Consider the following 20,702-nt stretch of genomic DNA (forward strand, 5'->3'; position numbering starts at 1 on the left):
TGAGTTTGTTGCGACAACTGTGCATAACACATCTGTTACGACTGTAGTCTGAACATAAGCCTAACTAAATAGGTAGCCCTTTAAAGAGGTGAATGTTTTGATGCACACCCAAATCGGACCTCTGTATGCCGTGGCTAAATTCAACACAGCAAGCAATTCAGTAATTCGCTTTCAGCCCATAAAATTATGCTCTCCCTTCTTTCTGCCTTGGCAACACAATTCGCATTTTGCATCTGACATAGCAAAAGGGTGACACAACACGAGGTAACTTAGCGACATTTTGCTACATTAACGAGGTGCTTGAAATGTGAAGGATGGCTAAGTATGACCAGCTCTCCTCAATGGCTTTTCACACAAATAGTGCCACTCGCATCTTATATGCTAGAGACTATAAAGCAATTATAAGGGCATTGTTTTTTTTCCCCGGAAACTGCGCAGAATGACGCTGCAATGAGAAAGTGACATCTGTGACAGCTTCCCACAGACCCTCAGGGGGAACACCTTGATTTGAACAACACACGGTGTCTTAGTTCTTAGAAAAGGAAGCGTTAAAGTGACAGGAATCGACTTAACATGCATACACTCTCTCACAGCTTGCTTCACACTTTGCGCGCACCAATTTGACAAGCTGAGCAGCAGAAAAAAGAGTGCTTCTGTCCAAGCTATGGCACAGAAGTTTTAGATTGTCGCCAATGGCCAACAGATGAGCCATCCTCTTGACCCGCACCAAAACACACGCGAACAAATAATTCTTATCAGACCCCGTGAGGATTACATTGGATGGCAGCGCAGTCTGCGGTGCTATGGGAGGATGCAGACCTTACGCAGACTTTGCAAGACGCACTGCAGAGCCTGAACGAGTGCTACTGCAATGAGCAGCATCTGCAATCAAGAGCAGAGGTGCCCACAATTGGATACACCTCAACGACTAAGCAATGGTTGCCCTTTGAGAGATACTCGCGACGTCACAGTTAGTTGCTCTGCACGTACCAGACGCCTGCAATGCCATTCTAGCACATGTGAGGTGATTGCACATAGTGCCATGACAACAGCCACTGGTTGAAGGTATCTTCTGAGGGCATCATTCGGTAATTCGTCCTGAGGCAGACCTGGAGGCTGGTTGCAATAATATCCTTCCTTTTGGCTGAGAGAGAGAACAGAGCACCTTCTTTACGGGCCAGAGCACCGGATCATAGATTCAAAGCCACCACAGCTCTTGGGTATGGCACATTCTGCTCACGAGACGACTTCCTTCCTGTGGACGTCACGGGCAGCGAGCGCACGGCCGCGTGAGCTTACATGGACGCAAGGGATGTCGCCAAACTGACGGATAAGCCTGCACTGGAGCAAAGCCAAACAGCAAATCACTGCCTCAATAACAGGTGACAGGCGCTCTATTCAAGGAAAGGCCCAGAGGAAATGGCACGGGCTAACAAGGCATCCTTTTGGCGCACTCGAATAACAGTTTCAGGGCGGACCTTGAATATTAATTCTCGGAGTGAAATGCACCCGCCCCCATGGCACAACAATGGCGTCCACAAAAGCCTTTCGAGTGTTTTGAGCTTGAGGGGGGCTGCTAACGACGGTGGGCGGCCTTTGAAGCTTGTGACAAAAATGGAAGAGTGTTCAGCAGGTAACAAAATCCTTCTAAGCGCACCAGTATTCGGTGTTCCAAACTGAAAGCGATATGCAAACCACCCGAGGACCATTGCTGCATTTTCCCCTGGTGGCCATGAACACAACTACTGCGAATGGACGACAGGGAGGCAATGAAACAGCCTTGGGTGATCCACTCCCCCCTATTAAAAAGAAAAGTTGTGGCCCAACCACTTGAACCACACTAAAAGGGTCACTCACACCAACTACTCTTGTGAATGTGTGACTACTGGAGGGCCACACTGTTCTCATCTAACCTATTTCCCAGATTTCTCAAGCTGTGGGGCTGAACACTGCATGCAGGAAAGTGCGAATAACAAAGGAAGCAGTGAAAGTTGAGAAAATGCAGCAGCAGTGGTCGACGTGCCAACAGGCAGAATGTGCTGACACTGACCGCAAAGAGAGCAATGACCGGCTACCACATATGGACCTAACATCTATATGTAGTCGGCCACTGAAAGTAGCTGCATTGATGCATGCATGTAGACTTGGACCAAGTTACAACAGCAGCAAAAGTTGCGCACCGAATTCTCGGGCTGCCCGCAGCACGTGCAAGCCAAGCCCTTTCGTGGTGCCTATCATTTGCACCATGTATTTTGTCTCGGGGAAAAAAAAATTTAGCACGACACTGCAAGAGCATCATCTCATTCCGATGGGCTAGCCATGCCATCAAGGCGATAACAGTGATATTTAAAATGCCCAGTCTGCGTTGACAAGCGCTGACTTTCACATACAGTCAAGCAGTGCAACTAAAACGCCAGCACGGCTCATAAGGCCTGTGTAGAGGTACGAAAACCAGCCTCTTGAGGACGAGCTTGACAGCAGCCAGACATGCCGAGATGGCCCAGCATGTGTAAATGTTGTTGGCCACTTAATCCAAAAGCTAAGCTGCGCGATTTACAAAAAGTGATCTTTTCACCACGCACATGCACACACGGATGCTTACGTTTCGGAATGAGGATGAGCTGCTTACACAAAGTCTACCTTCAACCACTGTCCACAAAAGGCCGCTTTTTGTTTTTAACTTATTTCTGCACATAACAAATAAGAATGAGCCACTTCAGGATTCATCACTGTAGTGTGTAAAAACAAAAGTGAGCTGCCGTCACTAGCACTACTTAGAAAGCCTTCGTCATAAAAATGCTCCCATACCTGAGAAAAATCATGACACAAAATTATGTTTCACCACGGTATGAACAAGAATCTACCATCTGAAATGTGCCCAGCTACACAGCTTAGCAAGTGTTCTGGGGAGTGGTGTTCAAAACTGGAAAACGGCACAGTTGAATGGAATGAGCAGGCCTTGACAGCAATTACCTGCCTACACGGCACAACGCCAATACCTCCTATACAGCTGGTAAGAGCTAGAAAGAATACGGGTCGAGTAGAGACCACCACAATAGCATAAGTCCACAAGCTACTGCTATCTAACAATTTTGCCCATCTGCCAACAACTAGCAGTTATTTTCAAACTGCTAGCCATTCACAAAAAAAAATAAATAAATAAATAAATGACGCAGGTCCCACACTGTGAAATGCTCTTCCATCCTAGACTCCTCCCTGCCACTAAATGTTCCGGAGACAATGCTCCCATAGGCTTGTATCGCGACTTCTAGAAACCACATTTGTTAAGTACCGAGAAATGACGGACATCAGTTTGGCCAGCCAAGACACAGGCACCCCGAGGTTACCCAACGAGAAAGAGAGCGAGATGAGGCTTCACGCAGAAGCATCTCAATTGGTCGCACAAAACGAAGCTCCTCAGCGAGTGGGTGCAGGCATCACTGCTTGCCTGCTGGATCTCTTGTCTTGGCTTGCGACGCTCGCTCCTGGCGGGTGTTGGGGCGGGGGTGCCAATTGGACAGGAGTAGTTGCTGCTGACAGCTGCAGCTGGGGGGCCTGCCACCACTTGCGTGCCACGGAGGACGGACTCTAGGACGCCGGGCTCACGTCAGCGCACTCGCACTAGCCGTCATCAGATGCCTTTGTCATGGCTGCCTGCAAGACGACCAGAGCATGCTTGATAAAGCAGTACATACCAGCACAAATGGGTAAACGGTACCTAGGTACCTACAAGCAAACAAGAACTCGCATATTCAGCAGGGTATGGCTGGTAGCAGCAGGTATATACCTGCTTTAATGCCCCTTCAATGTCCTCTAGCGACATGACATCACTAATGAGCGATGCCATGGTGGGCTGTTCTGGACCAGTCTAGATAAACCGGGGACCCCTAACGCGCACTGATGTCACAGAGTTTTATCGAAATTTTCATATCTTGCATCGTCGCTGAAACACGGCCATGGCGGATGGCATCGAACCCACAACTGTGGCATCAGCGGCCAAATGCCAAAACCACTGAACCAAAGTGGCAGTTAAGGGAAGGTATTGCTTTATATGAAAGGCTCCCCCTTACACAATGCCTCACTCGAGGCCTGTAAGGTATTTGTAAATAAATAAAATTTCAAATTGAAGCTCCCTGCATCTTCCGCAAAGCACAGCCTTTATGTTCTCTTCCACATCCTTGATGCTCCCTCCTGTTAGCTAAGGAGCATCGGGACTGCTTCTGCACTCTCAGTTAAAGGCATATGCAGGCATTGATTAAATGACAACTCTTCAATGTACAAAGCAGAAAGCGGCGGTCATGTGCGATGATTATTTGTGCCAATGCGCTGCAAGTGTGTTGGCTGTCACTTCACTCACAAGTGGCTCACAAGGTTAGCCAGCAGTATGCAGCTACGTTACACCTGGTTCATTTTTCGCATCAAGGTTGCCTTGTTAGTGCAGCTTCAGCAAAGATGTCAACGTTTGCTTTATCACCACACAGGCCAATAAAGCACTGGCATGAACGGTAAGAAATGTAACATGGTGCTGCAGTGCAGTATTCCTTAGGTTCATATGCGTTTTCAAATATGATGATGTCATTTAAAGAGAGACTAAAAACGAATACTTTAACGTGCTTTCTTAGTCAAAACTTACTGCGTGGCACTTCTTTTCTGCACCCCTTTTAAGTTCATTCGCAAGCAAAAACACTCTTTATAGTCTACGTATCTGGAGCTGGAAGTGGAATAATGTTTCCCACCACTAAGTTGAACTCATCAATAAGATGACAACCTCGAGAAAGCTATGCACTTCTCAGCTGTTGGCTGGCAGTAGATGGCAGTGTGGCCTTGTCGCAGATATCAGTGTCATCACAGTACGCTACCAAAAATGGTCAGTGGCGGCAACACATCCTGCAAATCTTCATCATCATCACGACCACCACCATAATTAATAATCTTCTTAAAAGCTCCCAAGTTAGACTACACCTTCTTTTGGCCTTTTCCTGCATACATAAGCTTTGTTTTCAGCAAAGTAGCCTCTGTGTCAAGTACCAAGAACAGGTAACCAGTTGACAAACACGGTACTACAACTCTAGAAAGCGATCACCATATTAAGAAAAACAATTTACAAAATTTTGACAATTATGACTACAGCTGCACAGCAAACACCACGACATGAATGAAGCAAGTCAAGGTGACCTGCGCAGCTCCAAGCTTTTGGCAGCTACTCACCTGGATGTGGCATTACTTGAAGCTGCATTAATTTGCTGGCCTGCTGCGTCCCCTTCTGCAAAGACCAGATGCACAGCTCAGAAGCAGCACCAGCCAGAAAAGCAGAATAATTTTTGCACAGATACAACTACACCGACGAAACCACAGAAAGCAAGGGCCACTTCTCATCGAGACTATTTAGCACAGTTCAGAGACTTAGGATAGCATGAAATGAAGCAATTTATGTTTGAAAGCAAAAGAATAAATGTAAAGAAAGGTAGATTTCACACTGCAAGGCCTCAACAAATGTGCACCTAAAGGTATAGAAACTAGCTTGGGAGCAATCAACGTAGGAATTACAGACCGCAGAAAAAGTTCAAACAATTCCACATGAAATCAGCAATCACATGTCACCTGACCTAGTGTTGCACATTACAAATGACCTTTGTTGTTCACCTTGTCCAGCTTTTTGTTATTCGCCTTGACTACATGCTCGTGCCACAAAAGCACACCCCTATTTAACTCCACATCATCAAACCAAGTCTTTTACCACTTTTGGGACAGGTTGGGTCAATGCATGCAGGACATTTGGCAAGTACAGGCTGCCTAAATGGTCCAGCAAGGCGAAGAACTCTGCTATCACCACATAAATCTCGTACATCAAGTGACGTGCCAAAATGAAAATTCAGGAATATGCAAAAACACAGCATCAGCGGCACAGTATCACTTCAAACATCTGAAGTTTTTCTTAACCCTTTTAAATATCGAACATATTCAAAAACATTCAGCTCCAGTGTCAAATTTTTTTATTACTGATTTTAAACAACCAAAATTGTGAGTCCGGATGAATAGGCGAAAAATATATAGGGAGAGTATTACAGTCATAGCATCAATGAAACTAACTAAACAGGAGAGCAACGACACTTCGTGAGTGCTGATAAGCTGAGAGAGCACCAACGAAGATAAAAATCAGCCTTCACAGGCCTTCGTTAGCGTCGCAAAGAATTCATCTTCCACGATTCCCTTGCGATCGCAAGGAGGCAATGAAACCGTGCGGGAGTATCTGCAAATCATGCATAGCACTGAAGGTCACAATCCAATTTTTGTTTTCCTGCAAGATGGTAAGGCATATACTTTGCACCACTTCTTGTAAGTCCTAGAAGGTCTTCACAGGCCTCCGTTAGCGTCGTAACAAAGAGAGAGATCAAATTTCGTGCGTCTGTTGTGGTTGAGCAGAGAAACTGAAACCGTCGGGGCACGCCACAGCAGGCAGCGCACCACACGATGGTCATGGTCAGTTTTTTTTTCCTCTGCAAGGTGGTAGCATAGAAGTATTTAATACTTCTTGTACATTCTAGAAGTTGGGAGTACTTTTTAGTAAGTGCGTTTCTTCACAAGGGTGCGAAATTTCAAATGCACAGTCAGTGCAGTACGCCTATGGCAAAAGCTCCGCGGGGCAGAATTCGGACAGTACCCGTATGGCAAAAGGCACTCAAAGGGTTAAACAGCATGGGAGTCTGTTCTTGCCCAAGATGTTCCCTTCAACATACTTCCCCTTTGAACTTTGTGTTTGCTCACTGTGTATCCCGAAGCTTCCAGTGCCTACATTTGCTGCTTTGTGAGCAGTGCAAGACACCAGGTGGATGCACGTGCAATGCTGCCTACCTGATTTAGGCTCCTTGGTGCTCGACACCTGCTCCACGGCAGCACTAGTGGGCCGCTGCGAGTAAAGAGATGTGATCGTCTCAAGGGCTCCAGAGCTGCACCATGGTGCAACGGCACTTTCAACAACAAACATGGAGCCACAGCACCGCAGTAGACTCATTAATTCGAACTCTCTTTATTCTAACTTCTAGTCCACTGTCCATATTGGAGTGCTCAATCTATACACCATGAACAAGACCTTTTTATTACCACCACAAACTCGTGACACTGTTTAGTCGATGTTCAGCCCCTTTACATTCAGTAATTCAACACTCATTTATTTTGGAAATCTGCATACTTCAAACTGTCGGCGCGGTCCCAGTGCCCACGGCCATGTAGGCCCATTTCTCGAACACCCTCTAATTCGTTCAAATGGGCCACACCACTTATTGCAAATGGGCTCCCGAAAGCAGGCCTATAGTAAGCAATCATGAAGATAACCCTTTTCAAACATGAACTGCATGCTGCATCGTTGACCAAGCAACTCTTACATGCGTGCAACAGCAGGTATGATGAAGAATGGACAACCTTGTCTCCATGAATATGCCAACCATTTAGCTTCGCTCTCGCTTTTATGAGCTTCGTGCCAGTTTGCGTCATTGCATCAGCCAGGATGCATGTTGTTTTGGATGCTAATTGGTGGCACTGTGCATTTTCTCCGCTACCATCTGCGCAGTTCTTCCACTGCATCAAAACTGTGTACCTGTCAAGCACTGTTCATGCATTGCGTGGTGAGGCCTCCTCACAAGTGACACAGTCACCTGTGACAAGACACAGCTCTACCACATGGCACCATGACGGATGCAGGGGATGGAAATGAGAAATAGCCATTGTTCCGTTGTTCCCATCCCAAAAGCAAGCTACCATCGCCCTGCATTTCAACAAATATGCTACGATGCAAGCAGTTCTTGTCAGTATTTTTAGAGACATTCGATAATTCAACCATTTAACAGTTTCAAAAATATTTTTCCAGGACCTTGAAGTTTGAATACATGAGCTTTTAGTGTATCCTTGCTTTGTGATGTCAAAATACCTTGCATGGGATACGTTGCTCAGCCTGTTTCGACGAGAGCCAGTAAATGTGGTCAGAATAACATTTTTTTGTCCCATTGAAGTTCTAATATTTGCCCAGAGTTCAATGAGCTTATGTATTAATGTACTATGGCACAGATGGGCAGTGACACTGGTTACCTGTGTAGTAGAGCTTTGTAACTGGGAACGTGTGTAGAGAGTAGCCTTTTGAAGAAGCTCGGCGACTTCATCACTCGCTGAACGATTGACACCAAGCTGCAAGCAAACGGATATAAGTTCAATAAAACTGCCTGTTATGGTCTGAAACTTGAGAAAAAAAGTTTTATGTACACACAGTGTACGAAGAAGGACACCAAACAAACTTCTAAGCATAAAGGCACAATATTGGAATGCCTTAAAACAAAAAAGATACTTGTGAATAAAACTCTACCGTTCACCTTTTCACATAAGTGTCTGCATTCATCAGCCATGTTGATGCCACAATATGTGCTTGAGTGATACACCATATAGGCCTGTGCATTCATTTGGATCTATCCTTATAAAGCACACTAACGCAGAAAAGTGTCACTTTTACATTTCCCCTCACTGAAGCAGTGATGCACACTTGAGAAACCAAAGGCTGCAGATTCGCTCAAAGGACCACAGAGGTTTGCTACCACGCCGTGCTGCAAGCTATCACAACCTATGCGAAATCCGAGCACTGAAAATCACTGCCATGAGAGTGAACCAGTGCACTCAATGTAACCACATCCCCTTCAATGCACCACCATTACGGTGTGAGAGGTAGGCAAACACCAGCAGCAGCCCACCTGCATTTGGAGCCCCTGGTAGACTGTGCCCAAGTGGCTGGCATCCCTCAGGGCAACCACCACGGAGCCATTTGTCGTCACGTTGGGGTTCCACAAGCGGTCGAGCTGCATCCAAGGAAGAAGAGCAAATGGCTGCGACATAACCAACGGGCATGCCGGTGCAATACTCAAATAGCCTGGCTAACAAATAATTGCTTGTTGTGACTACAATTCTGTGCTTTTTCTTTCCTCAAGGAAAGGGACATGGATAACATAGATAATATGTGTTTTTTTAACTTACAGTCACTTGTACTAGCTTCACAGCTACAGAAAACTAAATGCTAACATTAATAAAAGAATGTCCCCTGGATGCTGCTACTCCAGCTGCAAGTGTCACAAGAGACGTGCTGGTCGTTTCAAAGGCTGATGACCCAGTGGAATAGATGTTGAGCTGCTCTACAGCTCCCTGCATTTCGTGTGCCCAGAATCATGTGAAACGTGTCCGCTTCCGTAGAAAAGGCAACCACTCACGGCCAGACTGAGGTTCTCGGGAGACAGGTCGGCTGGGCAGGTGTGGCTGCAGTTGAGCACACCTTCAAGTTGGGTCTGGAGGGGGAAGGAGGGAAAGAGCAGTGCACTTAGAGAAGTGTGTTGTGACACGGCTAGTGCCCCTCATCAAAACACACCACCAGTCAAGCTACCAGCCAGTGGTCCTATGGAGCACTGTAAAGTATGGGTGTGTGCAACAGCAATTCCCTACTATGAACAACGCGCACTGCTGTCTAACGCTGCAGACCTTGTTGGAAACTACTACCAATGGACTGAACAGTTCATTACGAGTCCTAGCTAGCTCTCTCAATGTTTTTTCTCTTTAGCAGTCCTTTAGCTTTTCAGTATCAACATGGCAGATGTATCCTTCAGGAGCAGTACATTCAGTAGGTCATCAGGCCTGGCACTTTCCCCAAATACCTCATAAAAGCAGCAGTACATGTACATCACGAACAAATTCGACTGAAATCGACACAAAATGTCCCTAGCCTAAATGGCCTCATATACCACAAATGCACAGGTGCTCCAACTTCCCCACTGCAAGTGTTGCAACTTCTTTTGTGCACTCCGATCCAAATGCGTAGCGCAATGAAAGCCAAGCAAGGTACAACCATGAAAAGTGAAAAAACATAAAAAAAGGTAAATGTGTGATTTCCCACGCTGGCGAACGCTCCAAAGAGGGTACGTTTCCAAGTAATGCTCCCTACAAGCCACAATGCACTTAGGCCAAAGATCCCCAAAATGGCCTCTGCAGAGCCTTGGAGTTTCTAGGAGTGCATTCTGCAGCCCTTAAGCACCTAACTCTATTCATGCCTCGACCTCAACCTTAGTTTCACAGACTTCATTTTGGAACTAATTACGTAATTTGTTCATCGCACAGTTTTGACCGGTGCAGCCAGTCATTATTTTCTGAGTTTGGGCGTTCTTGACGCGCCATATGCACCCCTGTTGACATGCACATTAGGCATGAAGGGTGGAAGCCGAGACATGAGGGACCCCTTAGCACCCTTTTGTAAGCTGTTGATGCTCAAAAAACTGAGTATCCGTTGTCTCAGGCTCTCAAGCTAACACAAAAATGTGGAAGCTCCATAAATATGTCACATCATAACAAAAATAAGCAGATGTGCCAGCTTTCAAGCATGCAGCTTCTTTCCCTGTCAATGAGACCTTGGTGGGGATGATGACCCACCTGTTGCCGGAGGAGAATGTCGGTGTGGTTCTCGGTGGTGGTGTGCACCTCCTTGAGGTCAGACTCGATGCCCACTAGCCGCTGGTCCACTACTTCTCGTACCTCACCCAGGCAGCGCTGAACGCTCTGCACACCAGTTTTGATACTTTCAAGAACACTTGCGCCCCACTACTTACAACAGGGTATTGAAACCCAGGATAATGTGCCAGCAATGGGGTGCCTAGAATGTCGTGCAAGAGTTACACTATAATTTGACCAAATTCTGGCTACGCTATATATTTAGCAACCTATGGTAGGTGCGCTAACGTATAAGTGAGGTGAGACTTGAAGCATGAGATATAGGAAGCCCATTTGTGGTCAACTACCAGAGCAGCTTCTTTCGTGCAATGAGGCAAAGCACCAGAAGATGAGCCTGTGATAACACACACAGCCTGTCTACTTTCACCATTGCCATCACTGGACTGGTTATGTTGGAAAGATTCCTTTATGGTTTGAAGAATGTATATATGTACAGACATCTACAAGCATTAGAAAAACTCTTCATATCTAGCACTAACAACCTCCGACCAGCCTTTATGGAAAATGCTGAGCTGTGTTGGGGACAGGAATCGAAACCAGTAAATGACTTTCTACTTGTTGCCGAGTTAGGTTTTCAATGTCAGAGTGGTTTTAGATCACAAGTTTTTTCCGGATACAGTACTGTGTTCCCATATCTTTTCAGAAAATGCAACAACATTCTACCATACCCAGTGACAGCCACTTAGCAATCCAATAGAAGTAGTTTAAGTTCCCCATTCTATGTGTGAGAGCTTTTTTGGAGCCACAGTCACACTCATTTCAAACCAAACATTTTGCAAAACAAAAAGTGGACAGTAAACACAACTGCATGCTTCCCAAGCACAACCAATAACCCACAAAAAGAAGAAGCAAGAAGTACAATAAGTGAGAACTAGTATACATCACCTGCAGTGGCCATACATCAGGCCCCATGCCTCTGCTTTAACTTTGTTCTCACACAATGCTCCCAATGCACACGACCTACCTGCGCTATTTTCTTGCAGTTGGCACCCATGAAATAAGATCAAATGAGATCAAATGAGATTTTGTCATAGCGTTAAATGTCAAGCTCACTCGAAACTTCAGTCAGGATCGGGCTCAGCCAGGGCTGGAAGTGCCCATGTCAAGTGTTTGCATACAGCCCTGAGTTCATGCCAGAAGCGACTAATTCAGGCTAATGAGGCTTCTCACCTGTTCCAAGTCGTGCAAGTTGGTGTGGGTAGCGCCCTGGTCATCTGCTGCCGACGAGGATGAGTTGCTTGCCCTCTGGACTTGTTCCTGGAGACAAAGAGGATCAATCTGTGTGAATTGGGTGTGAGCCGAAGCCACGGACACTGCAACATATTTTGATGAGAAACAGGGAGCACGTGGCTAGGCTCAGCATAGCTCTGTCGTTCAGGTAAGCTGTACAATATTTATATTTGAAAATTTTGATCCAAGCTGTCTAACTATGCAGTGTCACCTTTTAGTTTGATGCTACTTCTGAAATGCCACTTCTGAAGCCTTACAGAATTCAATATGATTGGCCAATGCATTCTGTGGCAAAATTGCAAAGTGCCATACTTCTCGTCTTGGCTTTGGCTCTTGCGGGAAAGCTCTGACAGGCGTTAAAGAGTGGTTATCACTTAAATTGCCATGGGCGACTGCCACTGCTTTCTTTGAAGGAGAAAGGCAGAAAAGAAAAAAAAAAGTGGCAACAACCCCACAAGTCAAATGAAGGTCATTGCACCATTTCTCTGTCCAATCAGTTGATTATACACTTCTTCAATGAACCTGAATGAGCTAAGCAACACAGATGGCATTCATAACCCTGAGAAGCTTCTGTATTAAGTGGTGGTGACTGTAAACCTTCATACAATGACAACTTCTGCGGTGCTAAGTGGACAGACAGTCTGGCAATAGAAAAATTTTCATCACAGCCCATAACCTTTCAATGGCAACTGAAAACTTTTGCAGATCAATGGTTTGGGAACAAGTGATTGACTTGTTTTCCTGTTCACTTACCAAACATTATTCACATCCCCTGAAAAGGCATTACAGTAAGCAGGGGTTACAACACAATATAGAAAACCTATATTATGCATCACATAAAAACAACTATTGCACCACTGCAAAAACCTCACATAGCTTAGTTGCTAAAATACAATTCACGGCAGTGGCACAAGCAATTAATTTGATGTGTGATCCATTTAATTTCTGTGTAAACTGGAACAGCTGTGAAAATAAATAGTTACAAAAAATTAGCTCTGGTTTAGCTCGTGGTTAAAACTGGAGTTACGCGAGAGCAATTTGCATGGCTACGCTTAGGTTCGGCTTGAAAGTAAAGACCTGGCTTTTGCACGTAGTAGTTTACTCTACGGTTTCAGCTTTATTTATACCATAGGGGAATCACTTCACGTATGAGCAACCGTTGCCTCTCGTCGCTGATCATCCTCATTCGGGTGTAAAAGACTCCTAGTGGTATGACATTTCTCTACGTCGGACTCTGGGATACACCGCCGTCACAACGCTCAAACGAACCTTCTGTCTTAGCAACTTGTTGTTGTAGTTAGCCTCTGCCAACTACCAAATTATCTGTCTTCTTCTTCTTGTTCTTTTTTTCTTCTCACGGACAGGCACGAACAGGCACGGCGAAATGGCGAGACTGAGGCCAATGTAGCTCTCGCTACAAAACTTAAACAGGTGCAATTTGCATTTCATGTCCAGTACATTTAGCATGAGCTTAGCTTATTTTGCCCCACTGTCAATATAAAATATTACAACACATATTTACTGGCAGTAACATGACTATGCACCTAAGACTTTCCTCTCACATCCATAAAATGGCCAGAACTCAAAACTCACAAAATGTCAAGAAAGTCACAATTAAGCAATTAAACTGCAGTTTCATGCAACAGGAACAGTATGGGGTCAAACAAGGAGAACCAACCTATAGGCCATGAAGGAGATGGCAGTGAAGAGCGAGATTACTTTACACCTTGATATTTGATATTGATATTTCAACGGGTGCTTTACATTTCATCTACATCGAAATATGGCTGCTGAGGCCGGGACTCGATGCAATGATCCTGGAGCAGTGGCCGAATGGGAGAATCACTAAGCTGCCACAACAGCCCGATGTTATACACAAGATGCCCCAAAACACTAGCCAAAAGCAGATGTGATTATAAAAAAATTGGCAACAAACTACGGCATGCATCATGTGAACATAAGATAAAGGTGAGCCTGTATAAAATGCAGCCAGATGCATGTCAGTTGCACATATCGGTATGAAGCCCACTGTCCACCGACTTAACTTCAAGGATGAATGATTTGGGTTTACCATTTGCTTGCAAAAAAAAAGAAATTATGCGATGTTTGAACTTGCAGCCATACATCTGGGTGTAAAAGTTCAGAGTGCAAAGGCAAATGGATGAGAGGGAATCCATAAGCAATTGTGGCAAAAAAAAAGAAATTATAACAAAGCTGACACTCTCATCAATGTCCACAGAGAATTCCCGAAACAGTTTTCCCGAGCCGCACAAGTGCTCTCACTCGCACCACATGACCACGAGTGGCACACAGCTCACATGTCCTTTACAGCTTAGGGGCCCTTAGGCAATACTGCTATTCAAAAGTGGACAAATATGAGATTTTCAGTTACTACTGTGACAGTGAAGCATTAGCCCAAAGATAGCTCTTCTCACCATGCTGTTAGTGCACAATTTGGCTGCCTGAGCATCCTTCTTATGATGGGGGAACAATGCAGGTTGCCTCACCCTGACTTGGTCGAGGTCCTTGCGCAGTGCCTGCAGGCTGGTGTGCTGCTCCTTGACAGCCTGCAGGCCATTCTCCAGGCTGGACACCTGGCTGCCCAGGTTGGCCACGTTCTGCGCACACACACAAACACACAAGCATGATGACACCTTTCCCAGCACAACGCCACATGTTGGAAGGTAAAAGCACAATTTCTCTCGACAAGGAATCCGGGTACTGCTCGACAGTTTGCACTAACACATCAACGCAAGTATTTGCATGCATAAGATGCACAGGAATTTTTTCTCAGACCAACAAGTACCTCAACTTAGCAAACATCTGCATGACATGCCAGAAGCAGCGATACAGGAAACATGAACAATGAAAGCGAGCTGGGCGACATACGCTCCACCTATAATGTAAGACATGACAGCATTACGGTTCCTATCTGCCAGCTCCTCTTGCAAATCTAGCTCCTCTTGCATCTGGCATAGCATGACCAAAAGAAGAATGCTAACTGCAATAAAGGAGTACTCATATAGGTTCGGCACTCAAATAATCCAGTCAGCTTTCAATACATATTAAAAGTCAAGCCATGTTTCAAACTGAACATAGCGACTTGAAATGTGACATGTTCAAGCAAAATCTTATTCTACTGTTCACTTAAGACACGTCAATGCAAACTGAGTGCTCAGCTAGCATATATAAATGAGGAAACATGTCGCAGACTGCGTATGTGCAAGAATGCCATCACTGTGGAAAGGGTAATGAATTTGCCTTCAGCAAAGAGCTACTGATAGTGCAGCTGATGTGCGGACAGACCTGCTTGAGATCAGTGACTGCGCTGGGGAGACCCTTGATCTGAGGTGCTGAAGCCACACTCTCTTGCAGGCTTCCAGTGGTTGCTTTTAGTTCAGCGACCTGTTGAGAAGAGCACGAACACCAGCAGTCACAATGCATCCTGTTTGCGCCAGCCTGCAGGGGCAATTATCGCTACTCTCAGTGGCCTCTCAAGGAAAGTTAGAATAAAGCATGCAACTCAGCTAAACCCGTTTTTCAGCTCGCTGACTGAAAAATGAAATACCTTAAAGGGACATTAAGGACAAATTAAAGCCAATCTACACCGACTGATCACATCAATAAAATTACATACAAGCATTGCTTTCCTTCAAAAGGTGGCTGTTTTTTTATCAGCAGGGAAAGACAAAAAAGAAAAAAAAAAGAATGAAACAACACTGCAAGTAGTGCCACTACTGGTTGCTTTCATAAGTGAACCGAGTGTGCAACACTGTTTCATTTTTAATTCTTGGGGACCTCTGGATAGCAAGGAAACACTGCCATCCACTTCAGCCGTTAGCTATGAAGTCCCTTTCAACCCTGATGCCACAAGTTTGAATAGAGCAGTGCAAAAAAAAGTGTGTCACATGTAAAACCGATTTTTTATATATATATAAGTTAGTCCTTTTCTGCCGAAAAACCAAGCTAAAAAGAACCAAACAGTCGATTTTTAGTACTGGGAAAGATTGGATAGGCTTGTCCTGTGTCTGTAAGAGCCAAGATGGTCCAAGGAATAGCACATCAGAGGAAAACTAGCTCATGTGCTCAGAGCAAATGCGAGAACATTTGTCTCTGCTTTATGTGTGGGTTGAGCACATGCACACCATTACCGAGAAGAAAAATCACAGGATAGTTAGGATGGTTAACAGTGTGTACTGCAACTGTTTCGGCATTAGCTGCAGTGTGACAAAAAAATTTTCACAGCCGTTTTTTTTTCTTCGTTTTTTTTTTATTATTCTCGCAAAGTTAAGACAGGCGGCGACAAGTCTGGACCTGCCCAAGACTGCAGTAATACTCTTAAGTGAAGTTCTTCCGGAAGGTTGCAGACAGCAGCGACAGTTGAGCCATACAAATGATTGAACATGCTGGTTAGCATATTCTCTGCATTCCTGCCCTCATACCATGACTTCCTTCTTCCATGATAGCCAAACTTGTAGCATGTTATTCTAGCAACCACCCTCCACTTTAAGCCAAACCTCGTCTTTCTATATAGCCACATTCTGGTTCCTTCCCATGCTAAATACCTCCCCGTTGTACCTTCATCCGCTCTCGCCATTACCTCCAAAGCCACTAGGTAACCCACTGCCTCCCCCCCCCCCACTTCCTTTCTAGAACTGGGGAGGGGGTTTCCCTCCTGTCACTTTTCCACCTGCTTACTGCGGCAGGTGTGCTACGAATGCTGATACCAACAATGGCACAAAACTCGTGAATGAGTTAACACTCCAAAAATAAAGGGGCTAACCTAGGCTACAAGGCAGAGCCATCGTATATACATTTCTCTCTCTCGAAAGGCCTCCCTCTGGTGCCACAAAAAGTTGGTTTGGGCTAGCTGGTTAAAATTTTCAGAAGATACAGTACTAAAAGAACAAAAATGAAAGATACAGCACTAAAAGAACAAAGATGACACAGCATCTGTCTTGTCTGGTTATGTGCTGTCCTTGTCCTTTCTGTGCCATGGAGCCCCTCTATTTGCTCTTTTCCACTTTCTCTAGCCATCTTTTTCCTTAATTACCTTGCCCTTCTTCCCCTTCTCTCTCTCTTGGATTTGTGCTGGTCAGCTTGGGTGACATGCCAAGCCAAGGGAAGCCAAGCCTACAACTATAACGGGCTTCTTGTAAAATAACTAAGGACAGATTGACATTAATGACTCTAGCCCTAAAATAAGCAGAACAAACTGCAATAACACATCCTGATAAAAAAAGTAATAAGCATGCAATTAATAACCTAGAAGAAATTCGACGAAGCCAGCTGCCATAGGTCTTCACACAGAAAGACAGTGCCATGGCTACCAACCTGCTTGGCCAGTGCAGCAAGGTCAGCAGCAGTTCGGTGCAGCTCAGCGGCAGTGCTGCTCAGATTTTGCTCGAGGCCCTTGATACGGCTATGCAGGTCGTGCAACTGTGCCGGCAGTTTCTTGCCATCCACGTCCACTGCACACAAATTAAAGGCACAACGCACTACAGGCACAGCCCAGACAAGCTACTTACACTCACACTACAAGCATGGGTGACATTAAGATTAATTAAGCGCAGCAGTCATAACTGAAACATGCCAAGATGATGGCTTGGTTTTTGGGGTTTAAAATGCCGAAGCAACTCAGGCTATGAGAGACACCGTACTGGAGGGTTCTGGAAGTTTCGACCACCTTGGGTTCTTTAATGTACACTGACATCGCACAGCACATGGGCGCATAACTTTTTGCCTCCATCAAAAAGCGGCCACCGTGACATGCCAAGATGAAACCAGGTCGAAAAACTTTGTACTCGTTCTTCTTGTAGGTAGCACACGGGTCGTCAGACAAGTTAGATGAATTTCTAAGATGTAATTCATGTGGCATTGTCGTGGCATTTACCATGTTATGGTTTTTATCATTCTTTTTATGTGGGAAACCCTCGGACCAGAGCAGAGCCTAGAATCACAGCATAAAATCAGCACTTCACTATTTCTTTTCTTTTTCTTTTTGGAGTGACAGCTCTGCCCAACACAAAAGATGAGTTTGATGTCGTGCCAAGAATTTGACATTCAGCCAGCGTCAAGGTCAAACCACAGTAACATCAGTGCTGATCAATGACCTTGACCTTAAGTGCCAGAGTCACCAGCCGGGAGGTAATTTTCAGACGACATAGCCGGGTACTAATCAGTCGATGGGTTATGTGAGGAAACAATACCACAAGCCATCACAAAGTGACAGGAGTTGCCAACTAGGTTTGCTCCTTTGAGGTGGGAAGGTAGGAGATAGGAGTCAACCTTCTACGGTACTTGAATGAGGATTCAGGCAAACTATGTTCATATAGCTTGGTTAAAGCCGGCATTATATATGTCAGGTGGTCATCTCCAATCTACGAACGGTAGATGGATAATGGGGTAGGTTAAGAGTGTATGCTAATGTCACAAGATTATGTGACCACTTTGTATAAAGAGCCTGCTGAGCCTCTGCCTCAGTTGTCATGGATCAGGAGCCAAGCAAGTCAGATTGTAGTTTGGTTTATGGGGTTTAAAGTACCAAAGCAACTCGGCCAATGGAGGGCCAAGTGGAGGGCTCCAGCAATTTCGACCACTTGGGGTTCTTTAAAATGCACTCACATCGCACAGCACATGGGCACCTAGCTTTACGCCCCCACAGAAAAGCAGCCACAGCGGCCGGGATTTGATCCTGCATCCTTGGGCCCAGCAGTTGAGTTGCCTAACCAGTTTACTACCACAGTGGGACACACGTTGGATTATGAAGCTCACAATGCCACAAATATCAGTGGCATCAACTAATGGTGAAATCAGATCACCCACAAATGTACCTTGTCAAGAAAATGAATTGACGAAGCAACAACAGCGAAAGCAAGTCAATACTTGAGACATAAAAACTCCAGAACGAGAAGCCCGCCTCACGAATAACTGGGAACAGACCTATGAAAGAAATCACACAAAGCATGCTGCAGAAGTCACCACTCAAGCATCTGATGTCATAACTAACAAGAAACCTATAGCATAAGCATGAAGACCTATCACTTGACCTTTGGTTTAATCGAGTTGAACCAGGGCTATATTTTTTTTCCTGAAATACAATCACCAAGATAGGGGCAGGTGCTTACAACTGAAACGTCTTCATTTCACATCAGTATAGACAAATTTTGGCCAGGAGCCCCACAGAGTGCACATTCAAAAGTCAACTGCTGAACCCTATCATAAAAAAAGAAAAGAAAAATTAAGAGAAACTTCTATGCTGACAAACTCCTACAAGGGCAAAACTTAATTAAATAGAAAACAAGTTGCTCTTTCTTCTATCACAGTTTTCAACCTAGACATCTGAGGCAGATGAAATTACCTATAATTTTTTTATGAAATGAAGAAAATAAAAAGCTACCGGAGCAGACTATCTATTACACCTACACTGGTAAAACAAAACACCCCATTCTAAAAAAAAAAAAAGAAGTCTTGTGCAACTTCTCTGTTCTCCCGTTCTTGTCAAACAGCTGCCTTAGCCCTCACAAACCAGGAAAACAAGCCTAAACTAACTAGCAAATTACCGCCTATGGAAACGAAACACTTATGGTTAGCTCTCTACAGGAGAAGGGTGAAGTTGTTTCCTACAAACACACACAGTAGCAGCTCAGTTGAGAACTCCCGAGTGAAAAATTATTCAACATAGCCCTGTGTGTGTGTGTGTGTGTGTGTGTGTGTGTGTGTGTGTGTGTGTGTGTGTGTGTGTGTGTGTGTGTGTGTGTGTGTGTGTGTGTGTGTGTGTGTGTGTGTGTGTGTGTGTGTGTGTGTGTGTGTGTGTGTGTGCGCGTGTGTGCGTGTGTGTGTGTGCGTGTGATATAGGTGATGGTCTAGTTATCACTTGGTGCAATGAAAATTCCGTACTTCTTGGTCAGCCATATCAGCACAGTTTCCATCAACGCTGGTAAGAATAGTTTGATAGTGAGTTTCACCTGTGCGCGTAATGGAAGGTCACTCAACATACAACATGAAAGTGGGTCACAGATAATGAACAGGTAAACCCTGCATGTCAAATGAATTGTACACCCTGGTGAACACACCGATGACTACTGAAACTACCCATACAGAAGTTCATATGAAGCTGCCCTACACTATTACAAAGAAAGTGTCTTTAACTGTAGCAATGTAATCAATCCTCAAAATTGTTTTCTGATTGATTGGAAAATATCTGATGAATGGCAGCGTGGCATCACTGTTACAGTTCATTGATGACTTTGCAACCTTTTTCACAACTTTAGAGCTTCATGAACACCATACACAACATGCACTACAAGGACTCAATTGCCCTGTTGTCACATACTGCCTAGATTTCTTTTTCTTACTGCATATGCTTTTATTGGCATTCCCCTGATGTCTCCGACCCAGGGAACACACATACATGTAATAAATATACTTTGAAGAAACACTTTTCATTGGTATTTCCATTGCTGTGCATTACATTATTGTAAGCTTGTCATTAGAATACTCTCCTGCTCTCATCACCAAGCTTACAGGGCTTGGCAGGCCTATGATAACTTAAAAATAAATGCAGTTCATGCCTGCATGCCTTGCTTAAGCATGCTTCCACTCAAAACTGTTTCAATTTTGATTGTATTGGCAACTCATACATGTATTCTCACAGACAAAAGCTATGGACCATGCCTTGGTGTATCAGGTCTTGTGCTGTTTAACAGGAACAGAAAAATTGGCTGCTTTTATGTGCAAGCAGTAGAATTTATTTCTATATATGTATATGTATGTATATGTATGTATATATATATATATGTATGTGTATGTGTGTGTGTGTGTGTGTGTGTGTGTGTGTGTGTGTGTGTGTGTGTGTGTGTGTGTGTGTGTGTGTGTGTGTGTGTGTATAGCATAAGTAAATAGACGCACTTGGTTGCTAGAGGTTACATACAAGTGAAAAATTG

The 20,702-nt window shown here is 44.7% G+C and overlaps 1 protein-coding gene across 1 annotated transcript in view; it reads right to left on the minus strand.

Moving 5' to 3' along the window:
* Positions 1-763: 763 nt before the first annotated feature.
* The window catches only part of LOC146181463 (uncharacterized), a 40,929-nt gene continuing 20,990 nt past the window's right edge, over positions 764-20,702 (minus strand). The window contains exons 3-13 of the mRNA XM_084576514.1: positions 17,092-17,228; positions 15,064-15,162; positions 14,265-14,375; positions 11,698-11,784; positions 10,450-10,575; positions 9,243-9,317; positions 8,733-8,837; positions 8,083-8,178; positions 6,853-6,907; positions 5,209-5,263; positions 764-3,654 (exon numbers count right to left, since the gene is read on the minus strand). Of these exons, the coding sequence (XP_084432640.1) occupies positions 3,645-3,654; positions 5,209-5,263; positions 6,853-6,907; positions 8,083-8,178; positions 8,733-8,837; positions 9,243-9,317; positions 10,450-10,575; positions 11,698-11,784; positions 14,265-14,375; positions 15,064-15,162; positions 17,092-17,228 (956 nt within the window). The 3' untranslated portion in view covers positions 764-3,644. The remainder of the gene's footprint in view (positions 3,655-5,208; positions 5,264-6,852; positions 6,908-8,082; positions 8,179-8,732; positions 8,838-9,242; positions 9,318-10,449; positions 10,576-11,697; positions 11,785-14,264; positions 14,376-15,063; positions 15,163-17,091; positions 17,229-20,702) is intronic.

This window comes from Amblyomma maculatum, chromosome 8 (genome assembly GCF_055883805.1).
Source record: "Amblyomma maculatum isolate TAMU_Amacu chromosome 8, ASM5588380v1, whole genome shotgun sequence".
Lineage (NCBI taxonomy): Eukaryota > Metazoa > Arthropoda > Arachnida > Ixodida > Ixodidae > Amblyomma > Amblyomma maculatum.